General features: G+C 39.1%; 1 protein-coding gene across 1 annotated transcript in view; it reads right to left on the reverse strand.

Moving 5' to 3' along the window:
* Nucleotides 1-544: 544 nt before the first annotated feature.
* ACSL1 (acyl-CoA synthetase long-chain family member 1) overlaps nt 545-13,417 on the reverse strand; it is a 32,701-nt gene continuing 19,828 nt past the window's right edge. Inside the window, exons 11-20 of the mRNA XM_009277361.2 lie at nt 11,902-12,036; nt 10,144-10,278; nt 9,114-9,209; nt 8,025-8,097; nt 7,247-7,335; nt 3,863-3,979; nt 3,166-3,309; nt 2,541-2,642; nt 2,391-2,462; nt 545-2,192 (exon numbers count right to left, since the gene is read on the reverse strand). Of these exons, the coding sequence (XP_009275636.1) occupies nt 2,052-2,192; nt 2,391-2,462; nt 2,541-2,642; nt 3,166-3,309; nt 3,863-3,979; nt 7,247-7,335; nt 8,025-8,097; nt 9,114-9,209; nt 10,144-10,278; nt 11,902-12,036 (1,104 nt within the window). The 3' untranslated portion in view covers nt 545-2,051. The remainder of the gene's footprint in view (nt 2,193-2,390; nt 2,463-2,540; nt 2,643-3,165; nt 3,310-3,862; nt 3,980-7,246; nt 7,336-8,024; nt 8,098-9,113; nt 9,210-10,143; nt 10,279-11,901; nt 12,037-13,417) is intronic.

The following is a 13,417-nucleotide window of genomic DNA, read 5'->3' on the forward strand; positions in this document are numbered from 1 at the left end:
CTGATTAACACCAGATAGATTGTATAAGGGAGGGAAGGGGAGGAATGGTAACACAGAACAACCACCACCACCACCCAAAAGCAGCAGAAGAGTTTTAAGAAAACTCCAATTTCACTCGAGTTGTTTATGATGGTAAGAACACTACCTGTCAGAAACCATGAGGACAAAAATAAAGAATTTTTTTTTTTTTTTTTTTTTTACAGAAGAGTTTTAAGAAAACTCCAATTTCACTCGAGTTGTTTATGATGGTAAGAACACTACCTGTCAGAAACCATGAGGACAAAAATAAAGAATTTTTTTTTTTTTTTTTTTAAGAATACCAATGGAGCAAGTTACATACAACAGCACCCCTTTCTTAACAGATATTGGCCAAAAACTTAGACATAAATATCAGACCAAAGCAGAAAGTAAAGTGTCAACCACCAGCATTTATCCTCTATTAGTATGTTTGTAGCAGTGGAGTTTTACAGCTTGTCAGAGTTACCAAATTACACCTCGGCTTCTTAGTCAGCAGCATTTATCCTTGATAAACAAACACTTCACTGAGTTGAAATGCAGAAATATTTATTTTGGTTTCCTTCATTGGTTTTTAAAATTGTTTTGGTTTTATAAAACATAGAAATAGCCAACACTAAGCAAACATTTGAATTCCAATGTAACAAACTACTTCTCTAACAGTTGACTTGGATTTGTGTACCTCAATTGCACACATGTATGAAATTATGCTACAGAGTAGTGCATTACAATCACACACAAATCGTAGTGCAAACCTTTTTGTGCTTCTATTTTACATATATCCATGTTTTCAAAAAACAGCAATGAATGCTAATGCAAAACCAACTCTGTTAAGGATAGCAAAAGACTTATGCTATAATAAGGCTTATTTCTGCTGATTTCTCAAACAAAAGGTAACGAGTTATTTTGTAGTTTATCTGGGAATTAGGTTTTTATCCCTGAACGAATACCTATCCTGTGCCAACGCACAGTTCTGTTGGCATATTTAAATACTTCCAATTGCTGCAAAGCATCAGGCAAAAACATTCTACCTGACCTATTTTGCTATTCAGTGAACAATACTCAGTGGCTCATACATAAAGCACAGAAAACTGACAGGTTATGTCAGAAGCTCTTCCGCTTATAGAGGACCTGGCACATTTTAAAAAAAATGCATTTTAAAATACTCACTCATTACAGGGAAACAAGTGGCTAGTACAGGTGCAATGTTTACCTGACTGTTAGCATAGCCCAGCTTCCTGAATGGTTTTGTTTTTAGCTCTCTAGTGTTCTTCCCAGAGTTAGGATCTGTTCGTTGACAGGGCTGACATTACTCTGGATTTGTGTTAATGTAGCAAAGGCTACACTGGCTGAATTAACTGCATCCACACTTTCCATGCAGAACCACCATATGGAGACTTATTCTGAGGAACTTGCATTCATCAGTCTCCTTTGTGTGGAGTTCTGACTTCTACCTTATAAAAGTACATCTCAGAACTGGCTGCAGATCTAGAAGGGAGAAAAAACACTCAGATGCCTTGCCCCAGTTAATATTAGGACTAATGCAAGATGTGATACCAGCTATACAACTGTAGAGGTTCTTTTTGGTGGTTGGGGTTTTTTTGAGCAGATTAAGTAATCCTTCTGAGGATGCAAAATACTTAGAGGCATTTTCAGACCTGCCAAATCCTTTGTGGAATTGACAACTGCAAAATACACTGCAGACAGCAAACATGCTGGCAATAAGAAAACCTTAGCTCCTTGGTGAAGGAGAGTGTCCCATTTTTGGCCAAGGAAGTCTTAAATAACTTACATATAGTTACCATTTATAGTTAAGGCTCTTTTTGGAAATTGTAGGTCACCATAAAAACAGTATGCAACACAACTTGACAGTAAGGCAGTGTTCCATTTCTTCAATGTTCCTATGGCAAGTACCCATTTTTGTAGAAGTTAATGATTGCACAGTTTCCTTCCCTATGTTTGCTGTAGTCAAATTACAGATACGAAGGCCAACAGTAGACATCAGACGCGTGCCACTTTCCTCATTCCATTCTCAGTTACATTTTGGCATTAGCATAGAGTTCCTCTATCTGTGACTGGAAATATTTTCGCAGTTCTGGTCTCTTCGCCTTCAGTGTTGGTGTCAGCAGGCCGTTTTCAACAGAAAACATTTCAGTGTGCATGACAATGTCTTTGACCTGGAAAATAAACAGTTACTAGCCAACCTCCATTCCTTGGAATAGACAAGGCTATTAAAAAGATTGCCCAGACATCATAACAAAGCCTATCACTTGAAAGATTTTCCAGATGCAAATTAAAACCAGTTTCTGCAGTAATATTATACTGGTATTGAGAAATTTAAAGAATTAGGTGTTCAGTTCTCATTAGCATCTTACCTGTTCAAATGACTTCAAACCAGATTCTTTCCCAATCCTCACCATATCTTCCAGAATGTGGTTTTTGAGGTCCTGTGGATACAGGAATACGTTATATAGCTTGAAACAGCTGATGCAGAACAGCTAACTGTTTAGTTAGGTATGACTCACCTTGTTTCTGCATAGCTCTTCGTATGAGCCTTCAAATCCCTTTTTCTTGGCCCAGTTGCGCAAAGTCTCGGGATCAGGTACCACAATAGCTACTAAGAAGGCCTAAAAAGGAATTTTTGTCAAGTTTTTTTTTTTCTTTTTTTCTTTTTAAAGTCAACACGGTAGTTCCTACACATTTTTACTAGTCAGTGTTAGGTTTTGGACAGTCGTTCTGATCCTGCTGTAAAGTCAGCAGCTTTCTGCTACTTGAACACAGGAATGCAGTTCAGAAGCTTGCACTTGAGAATTACTCTTGTTAAAACCCACATTTCAGTTTACACTTGCAAAAACCTGGACATCTTGGGGCTGGTTTTTTTGTGTTCCCTGCACACTGTTAACAACTTGCGTAGTCATTAATACTCAGTTAAGTTAATCCAGCTCTACTATCTGGTCTGAAACTAAATCCAGAAACGTGTTATATAACTGCTGGAGTTTGAAAGTGCATTCAGAAACAAAATGTGTAATGTTAAAAAAAAAAGTTAAGATTTCAGTCCCAAGGTTTGGGGTGGGGGGAGGGAAGAAAGGATGACTCTTTTCTGCAGTCTCCTCTTGCATTCTTTTTTAAAATTACCTGAAGAATGCTTACCTGCAAGCTCTCTCCATGGACAAACACCTGAGCAAGTGCTTCACATCTCAGATACACATTTTCTATTTTCTCTGGTGCTATGTACTCTCCCTGGGCTAGTTTAAATATGTGTTTTTTCCGGTCAATGATCTTCAATGTACCATTCTGTTGACAGAAGTAACTTCCACTCAGAAGAGACACTTCAAGCGAAAAACCAATCTACACAGCTTAAGCATGCCACACTAGATCACATAATGTACCAGAATTAAAACATACAAACGAGTTTGTTTCTATGTATTTCAACTTCAGATATTACTGTGCGACCTTTGTTAAGTTTTCAACAACAGACCAGAAGTGCTATTGCCTGAATTCTGGTTTAATAAAAACTTAAATGCTGTGAATGATCCAAGACAGTTTAGTTAGATTGGGTAGTACAGTAAAATAGTGCTAGAGCCAGAGTACTGTCAAACTAATGTTAGAAGACAACAGGCTCTGCACCCAGCTAACCTAAACTAGGGAAAGTCTCAGGATCAGCACTGCTAATACTTTTTTTTAGTCCCAGGCACACAGATTTATCTACAACAGTAATCATCCTCCTCCTAAAATTACTTGTCTTTCACCTAATTCATTGTGTTTAATACCAAATATTTTCTATTTTATTTGTTAAATTACTGCTAATAACTACAGAAGTACATTTCAGCTATATAAGTTAACTTACTGGTAGCCATTTCCCAATATCTCCTGTATGAAGCCAGCCATCTTTGTCCAGAGCTTCTGCTGTTTTTTCTGGGTCTTTCAAATAGCCACGAAATACATTTGGCCCTTTCACACACACCTGAAAACAGCCATTTGTTAGTGTATGCTACTATGAAGGGAAGTTAACAAACACTATTTGCAATGAATGCTTTCTCCAATGGTTCTCAATAACCCCACTAAAAAGAGAAGATAAAGTTTATGCATTAGTACAGAAATCTCTACTCATGGTTTTTTTGAGACCTAACGTTTTCCGCTGGTATAAAGTATAAGAAGCAGCAATTGAAAGCATCTGTTCTCTTCCAGTCTAGCAGCAGTGTTCCTACCTGCTATTTAAAGAATCTGAGTTTATCAGAGGAAATTTATTTTTATTTGTCTGAAGAAATTCTGCTGGATCCAGAAATATTACCCCTCAGCCTGGCAACATGTTCGTTTCAGCTTTGGTAAGCAGCAGGGGCATTGTGCTAAAACTAGTGATGAAAAGCTGTATATCAAGCAATCACGTTTGTTGTCCAAGAGTAAACCAGTTAATACCTTAGGGCTTAGAACACTCAAGATTTCTCCATAACGGAAACCTTAAATTTCTTTAAATTGAAGGTTGTCTGGATTTGTGTACCAAGTAGAAAACTCAGAACAACTTCTCTGCATATAACTGGATGCATGAGCATTATTAGGATCAAAAGACATGCTTACAAGGTATGAGAAAAGGACCAACAAGATTAAAGGTTTATAGGTGAAGAGGTTGCCAGAGAATCAGGTCAGACCTTACAAGCTAAATTAAAACAATTAGTAGAGTACCTGTCAGTAAGAGAACATAAAAGTAAAGCAACTAGTCAGGAACGTGGAGTAGAGCCTGAAGTATCCAGAGATGATCCCAGATTTAAGTATTTTCTTCTCAATGTAACACCCAAGGTTGTGTAAGTTTTCTTTGGTGGGGAGAGGGGGGACACAGGACAGGACTCTTGTAATTTAAGGATAAGAACAATAAAATGCCTCCTTAGAAATGAGGACAAAGAAATAGGCAAGATAAACAACACTGAAGCAAAACTTAAAGATGTCCGCTGCACACAATTGTTGGGGAATCAGGAGTCCAAAAACCCTGAAAGTTCTACACAAGAGTCCTCAGAAGCAACAAAGGATTCCAACCATCACACCAGCTTAGGAGTGGCTTGGCATGCATGGATGACAGGAGACAGTAAGAAGGGTCTGGTTTGGACAATAGTATCAGGACTCTAGAACAAATCTAGAAGAATGGGATAGAAAATCCAGGCCAAATGGATAATAAATATCAATAGGGGCTGATAAAATACTAGGCCAACTATTAGTCTAGGGGATTAGTACAATTATAAAATGGGCAAGGAACTGGCTAAAGAATCTTCAGGCACTAATATCAATTCTCAGACTAGAAGTTATTAATATAGTTCAGAGACCAATTCTTGAACAACTCATCCCAAGTATTTTCAGTGCTTACCTCAGCACAAAAATATAGGCATGCTAGTGAACTACAATACAATGAACAGGAGATATTATCAATAGGAGGGAGATCAGAGTATTAGCAAGGGTTCTGATGACCTTGTAGAGACAGTACCAAACTCGTGACCAAACCAAGGTCATGTTTTAAGAACCAAGACATTTCTGCTATAAAACAGAGCTTATCTGGAAGGACACGACTAGAGGAGAACTCTGTCCCTGTCAAGTCAAAGGCTGACTGATCAAACATTTCATTTTTCATGGCTCCTACAGTCACAGGATGGCAGCAGGCAACAGCTTTTCCCAGTAGAGACAGCAAACCATTTATCTGTATCCTGCTAACTGGCACCAAGACCTCATCTGCATATGAGCATATATAATTCTATTCACAAATTTATCCTTCCTGAGCATGGATAACTGGCAAAAGTGAAAAAAGAGAGGCCGACAGAACAGAGAATATTGAAAGCTTACTCTCAGAAAGGAGGACTAGGAGCATTTAATGCAGGTGAAGAGCAGACAGACAGTGAGGAGGAAGGTCTATTTTAGGAAAAGGATAATGAGAGCCGATTCTATAGCCATGGGCTTCAGTTCTGTGAAACAAGTTACAACACTTATTTGTTAAATTCAGAACAGTTCACACTGAGGAAGTTTGGACTGAAAGACTAAGATGGTACCTGATATATTAAGGGGATACCATATTCAAGTCCAAAGTAACTCCTAACGCAGCAAACTTTCACAGCAAGCACAAGCAAAACTTTTTAGAAGTTTTTTAAAAAAACTACTTAACTGTTTCTCATTATGACAATTTTATACTCAGCTCCTCTAGCAGATCAAGCTTTAAAAGCATATTTAAAGCAGCAAAAATTGCTGTTGAAGACTAAACATGGGGTCATATGCAAGACGGGAAAGAATCTTGACATTGCTCTCCACTTGCAAACAGTTTCCCACCACCAAGCCCAAGTAAATCCTTAAGTATTTCTGGGAATTAAAGCCCAATGATTTGTCTCTAGTCTCATACAAATTACAACCAAAACAAATAAAGATTGTATATTGTTTGCAGTCACAAATTAGTTACTTGCTTAAGCTACTTTTTATTTATCCATTTCTTACCCCCCAACACCTCTCAAAAGCATATGAAAGACACCACAGTTAATTTGCTTTCAGGGTTTGGGGGGGATCAATCACTACATGGACATCTGTTCAAAGTCTATACACATAGTTCAAGCTGTATATATTTTACTTGGAAAAAAATATTGAAGACGACAGCATATAGCATTACATACAAAGCTGAGTCCTCAAAGTACAATTTATAAGACATACATGTTCAGTTTGGGCAGGCTGCAAAAAAGGTTCAGAAGAACATGCAGGCAGTTGTCACAAATCATTAGCAGCCTTCATGGCATTTTATCTCCATTTCTCTTAATGGTGTTCCAGCCACTTTAAATGACCTCATCTCACACATCACAAGCTGGGTAACAAGCTACATGCATCAGCTGTTCTCTAGCACTTGGCAGTAGGGGCAGGGAGGGAGGAAGCCCTCTGCTAGCATTTTTCTGAAGGATAAATGCAGTATGAGATAGCTAGCTTCTCAGCTATCCCACAGCTGGAAGATGGCATGTTGGTCATACAACCATAAATACATAGTAATTTGTTATCCCACAATAAGCAGCTTTTTCTCCCCTCCAATACACTATTTTCTGTTTCGCTTCTGTGAATCATTAGCTAACATTGCATGCAGGCAAGGCAGGTGTCTGATTTTAGGTAGCAGGCCATGTTTAGCACCTTCACTAAACTCAGACAGTTACTTGTTATTTCAGGAACAAAAACCATTGTCCAAGACTTCGTAAGAGGCTCATATTGACCTTTTGAAATTACTTACCTCACCCTCTCCCCTGGCAGCCAAGTAGTTCATTTCTTGTACATCAACAAGCTTGATGATACTGCATGGCATGGGTGCTCCAACATGACCTATTAAATAGAGTAACACTTCAATAGCCTAAACTGCTTTTTAGTCAGGTTCTTAAAACAAGCTGGTTACATGCTAATGTAAAAGAGATGGAAAATTTATTTCTGGTAATGTACTACACCAATACCAGTACAGTAATAGTTTAAATTTGCTGGGACTGAAACATTAAATTCTCAGATACCCCTACACTGTTACAAGCTGAACCATGTACTTGGGCTTACTTTTCTCATGATCAGTATCCTCACTCTATAGACATGTTAAGTAGCAAAAGTCCCACTATAGTTTCAATTATCAGTATTATTTCAGTTAGAGAGCTAGAGATTAACAGCTGACAGAAACGCAGACTGTTTGTTCCAACACAAAAAAAAAGCCATTTAAATTTCCAGCACCGTGTTTATACACAGCAGATTCCTATTCTGTAAAAGTTACAAGGGTTGATACTATGACCTCCCCTCTCCTAAATCCACTTCAGCTTACAAGGACAAAGCCTATTAAAAGTTTGGATTACTGAACATTCCTAGCTATTTAGGGGTAGAAACTTCAAGGGCTCTCTTCAAAACTTTTTTACTTCACTTGAAGAAAAACAGAATCTTATGCTTCATGATAGATGTACTGAAGACTAAATAATGTGATCAGGGACCTCTATAGCATCCTGAAATTTAACAGACAGGCAGACCATTAAACACCATACCTGCTGTCCAGTCGCCAGGCAGCGACAGTGAGCATCCAGCTGTGCATTCTGTCTGTCCATAACCTTCATAGAACTAGGATGTGAAACCAAAAAATTATTTAAAATTCTTACTTTTCAACATACAGTTTCTTCATTAAAATGAAATTAATATTTTGCTGCTTTTTCTGGTTGTTTAAATTTGAGTTTAGCAAAATCCCCAGCACCTTCTAAAAAGAATATCACTATATTAGAGTTTTATCACAATACACAATTTTAAGTGCTAATATTCCACCTTCAGTTCCACTATTTACTGAAAGTTTCACTCAATTTCACACCTCAGCGTGACACCTGTATAGATCAAAACAGAAAGCAACAGAGGGAGCAAGAGGAAGAAACTAAGAACAGTGGCACTAGCAATGACTTCATTCACATAATTTAAGGACAGGTTTGTCCAAGACAGCTAGGAATGGAATCCCTATACTCCATCACAGCTCTATGATTATTGTATACAAGACAGGCTTCCCTTTTCTGAGCAGAATGCATTGCTACACCAGCACACTACTGAAGAACTTCAAGAAGTCACAGAAGCCTGACATTTGAGTCTTTTCTATCCTTGAAATTTATTTCACGCATTTGTTCCATCCTGTGCCATTGTTACTCAGATTTTACCTCAAAAAGCATATACTTTGAAGAGGCTCTGAAGATAAATGCAATGAGTGCAATCTGATTCTCCCCAGTCTCGTCTTCAAAGCAGCAACACTACAGTATCATCACGTCGATTAGATTCTCTACAGTAGTTATGAATATTTCTGTAAGCAAGGCAAGTCCCAGAAACTTAATCCAAGAACATTAATTATTGCTTACAGCAGCCCCCAAAAGTCTTTCCCTTAAGACAGTTCGGCTAGTTACTTCAGTTATAAGGACTTTGGGATGAATACAGAAATCTCAGGGGACAGAGAGAAACTCTGGAAAGGAGTACACACTTATGTAGTCTCCAAGAAGAATGCCAGAAAGAGTTAACCATATAATCAGACTACTAGAAATACTCTAACAAAGCTGGAATGAGGTAGTAAAATCTTTATGTTTTAGGATCAAGGCCAGGAAACTCACCTGACAGCCAAGAGCTGTTCTCAGGAAGGTCAGTACACTTGCAGATACAGGTGCTGCTCCTGTGACCATGAGCCTTACTTTTCCTCCCAAACTTGCCTACAACAGACACAAGATACTGTGGACACCAAAAGCATTTTAGAGAAGTTTCCAGAGTCTTTTTCCATCCCACCCTCAGCCACTGTTCACCTACAGTGCCACCCACAAATGTTAGATATTATAGATATATATCCTATTGCAAGCTGTCTTTCCTGCAGTGTTTTAAATCTCATTAATAGCTGGAAGAAACAGTATCTCAAACATACAGTATCTACAAAGTCTATGCCGTAGTGTCACTGCAATGCACACTCGGCCAAAAGTCTAAAAGAGCTTAAGTTGTGGCCTTACAGCAGTGACTATTTTTAACTGCCTTCTATCAGCTTCTCATACATCCTGAATGCTATAAAAAGCAGCCACAGGGGCATGTTGTACAGCCAAGGTTAGGGCCGTAGCAAGTGAGTGCCAGATATAGTAGCAGGCATAACTTACTAGTGACCAACAGTGAGGAGACAGTAGGGGCTACAGGTGACACTAAGTCACATTTAGCATTCCTCCTTCAGAAGGACAGTGTTTGCTTTCAAAGTGGTAAGAGACAAGCACCAGACTGTTTTAGAGAAACCTCCCCAATACAGTTAGCTGATATTATTAGAACAAAGGGAATTGAAAAATGAAGTTAGAAATAAGACAGTTTTGTTTTTCATTATGAGTAGCCAGATAGTCTTTAATCAGTGATGAAAGTCATACCAGATCATAACCATTCATATGAAACTCAGTAATTGCAAACTGATGCCTATAAACTAGTAAGTAGATACAATATATAATGATGCTGCACACTTCCAATATTGAAAACACATGTCAAACTGCTGTTCTGTAACACAGTAAGCACATTTGGAGCTCTGTTCTCAAAATAATCGTGAGCAAATAAGTAACATAATAAAAAAGTTCCAATATCCACCATACAAAGACGCTTAGACTCAGAAGCTGTCAAGCATACCTGTATTTTACGGAAGATGACTTTATCCCAGAAACTGTTATTTCTAACTATACCACTTCTGAGTTCTGCTTCTTTCCTCTTGGAAGCAAAATCCAGGATCCACCTCTTTAATGAAGTATCTGCCTGTCCAAAAATCTATTAAGAAAAGTGATTGTGGTTAGAAGCCTGACAGACTACCATTCCCTTTCTTACAGAAGCATGCATAGAGACTCTTAACAGTGAAAACCAAATAAATTAAACAACCTTTAAGGGTAAGCATCTTAATTCTGGTAAGAAATATTTGTGGATTTTGATTTTGGCCTATTTACCTTAGTTCAAGAGACGTCCACCAAAATTAGCACTTAACTACTTCTTGTTTCCCAAACTGTGTTATGCTTTTTCAGTGCATAGTTTCTTCATTAAAATGTATGAATAGAAGTGGATGTTTTACTTTTCTATTCCAGTTTGATCAAAAGCTGAATTAAGTATAATCCTCAGCATATTCTAAACAGCACACCATCATAATATGTAAAGTAACACAGGGTTTTCTGAGAAGATGCAGGTCCCTTCTGAAATACCAGAGATCTGTCTTGCATATATAAACTTGCTTTTTAGATCACTTTTCAAAGGCTCCTTCTGGTTGTTTTCAGCAAGTCAGAGCAGACTCAACAGCAGACTACAGATTAGCATATTTGCTTGGAAAGAGACAGACCCAGCAGCTCTTCAGCAGTCCGTGTCATGTCACCCCCTCGGCCCCATTTCCCACTTAACTTCACATGCTAGGTTACTGCAAGGCTGGGTGAGGTTGAAACAGTGCCACAGAAGCGTGAAATCCTCAGGGCACCAGAGTCAACAAGCAAGACAACATCATGAAAGAAGAGTCCCAGGCTTTGGCTCCGTTTTTCAAATGCCAGTACAGAACGCATAAGCAGAACGAGGGGCTAAGTTTTAAGCACTACAGGCAGTGCTTAGAATTTCCTTCCCTCCAAATGTATCAGAGTTGCAATATTTGTTCCTGGGGCCAAACAGAACCTTGTATTACTTGCTGTTCCTCTAGTCTCATGATTAGAGCAGTGTCCTAGCTAAGACAGCATAGACAGGTCTGTCATTTCTTTAGCGGTCACAGGACTCCTTGTTGTATCCTTCAACTCCTCCGGCTGTATCCTAAGAAGAGTCAGTCATCCACATGAAAAAGGATGATTTAAAAATCTTAAGTTCAAGAAGGAATCTACTTCTGAATTCCCATCTCAGATGACCCTGAGCAGGCAAGCACAGGAGTGACTGGGGCTGCTGACACTCGCTCTCCCCAGCACTCCAGACTGGCTGGTTTATAGTTCTCCCTGCTAGAACATGCTGGCTGCTACATAGAAATTTTTATCTGTCCATACAAACATAGGCAAACACCTGACCTTGGTTTGCAAATTCCACTCCATGAGTCAGATGCTAAAAGCATGGCATGCAGATGCTAAGCCTCATATTCATGTTGTAGACTGGACTTACTGTTTTGCTCTGAGCAAGTTATTAAGTCACTAATCAAGCTAGAAAGAACAAAGTCTCCTAGTCAGGCTTTTCAACAGTAGTATTTGCTGCCTGAAAGTGTTTTAATACAGCCAGTACTACTCCTGCACTTTTAGCTCTCTTTTAGAAAGAGACAGACCAATTTGTTAGCATGCCAATTTAACATCCCAGAGCACAACAGTTTCTCCTACCATGTCAGCACAGACTTCATAAAGTCTCTTCAAACCCTGCGCAGGTCTAGACTCACGCCTGTAGGCTTACCTTATCAAACATTCTGTTCAACAGTCTTGGTACTACAGGAAATACAGTTGGCTGCAGTGTTTTTAGGTCATCCATAAGTAGTCTGATATCCCCTTGAAAGAATCCTATCCGAGCGCCATGGCACAGAATCACACACTGTTAGAAAAAAGTAAAAGAGTCTGAAAACACAGCATGGATAATGTGTTCTAGCTATATGTGTATGACAATCCTATGCAGAGTGGACAGTGCAGTATCCACCTTAAATCCTCTCAGCTTCTGGACAAGTTCTGCAGCATTCTCAGACTATAGGATGGGACTGGAAGGACAAAGTTGCAAGACATGCCTGGTGTACCCAGGTCAGGGACTTTGATAGAATAAGATACAGCACAAAAGCCCCTATCCAAAAAGGGGCAGTCGGCCAAATAAGGCAATGCCAGCAACTCAGAGGTAGCAAGAGACTGAAAAGCAAAACTTTCCTATTTTAAATATTTATCAGGCTTATTTAAAAATACTAGAACTTTGTTCCCTGCTATAGACTAAAAAAGTCAGCACATGCTATGTACTGGTCCAGCAGGGATTTCTGCCTTGTGCTACTTGCTTTTCATTCCCTTGCACTCTGGTTTTCCTTCCTGTTTCACAAGACTGATGCAAGCAGACTTGTTGTTAGGTGATCAAGATGCTCTTTGGAAGATTCTAGCAGAGCCACTGATTATTTTTGCATCATTTCAGACCTACACCAAGGAAGGCAGACTTAATGCTGTTGTGTTCTATATTCTCTGTTAGAGTCTAGAAGCTCCACCCCCCACACCTATACACCCCTTTTCTTCCTATTTTGTTTGGGTTTTATTTATTCTTTTTACGAACATCCCTATTCTTCTTGCGTTTCTCTACACCTACTAGTTTTTATTTCTTCTGCTTCCTCCGTAACACCTCTTTCTTCATTCCCTGCCATCCATTCTCATCTTTTCTGCACACGAAACATGCTAAAGTGTCACTTTTCCTGTTGGCCTGTGCTTTGCCACCATCTGCTAAAAGACTGCAAATGCATCAGTCCAGATAGAGTGAGCAGCAACTACCTTTGCTAGGTGGGAACACGTTTGTCCCGTTAAGTTCACTGACCCTCTAGCTTCCTTAGGAAGCCAAAGATCAGCAAACATGAACTTTACAACAGAGGCAGACTCTAAAGACTGCTTCTCACAGAGCCTGTGTTCCTATCTACCCCAAACAGTAACAAATACTTTCTCCTTTCTACCAGAGAAGTCCTTGCTTAATCTCCTTATGTAAATATAGAGGTAAACATCTACTTTGTAAAGATCTCAAACAGCAGAGGAATACTGAGGTCCAAACACTTTCTTCTCATTTTATCCTTTAGAACACAAGTTCCCATCCTGTTTCTACTGCATGATCAAAAGCAGAGCTGTTACCTACAGAGCTTGTACCTTCTAGTGCAAGGCAGGCATCAGTAAAACAGACACTGAAGTATAACTGGCATCCAGGTTACCAGGAGGGGGGGGGGGGGGGGAGGGGGGCTGAGAGC

The sequence above is a fragment of the Aptenodytes forsteri genome, unplaced genomic scaffold (genome assembly GCF_000699145.1).
Source record: "Aptenodytes forsteri isolate BGI_AS27 unplaced genomic scaffold, ASM69914v1 Scaffold65, whole genome shotgun sequence".
Taxonomy (NCBI): domain Eukaryota; kingdom Metazoa; phylum Chordata; class Aves; order Sphenisciformes; family Spheniscidae; genus Aptenodytes; species Aptenodytes forsteri.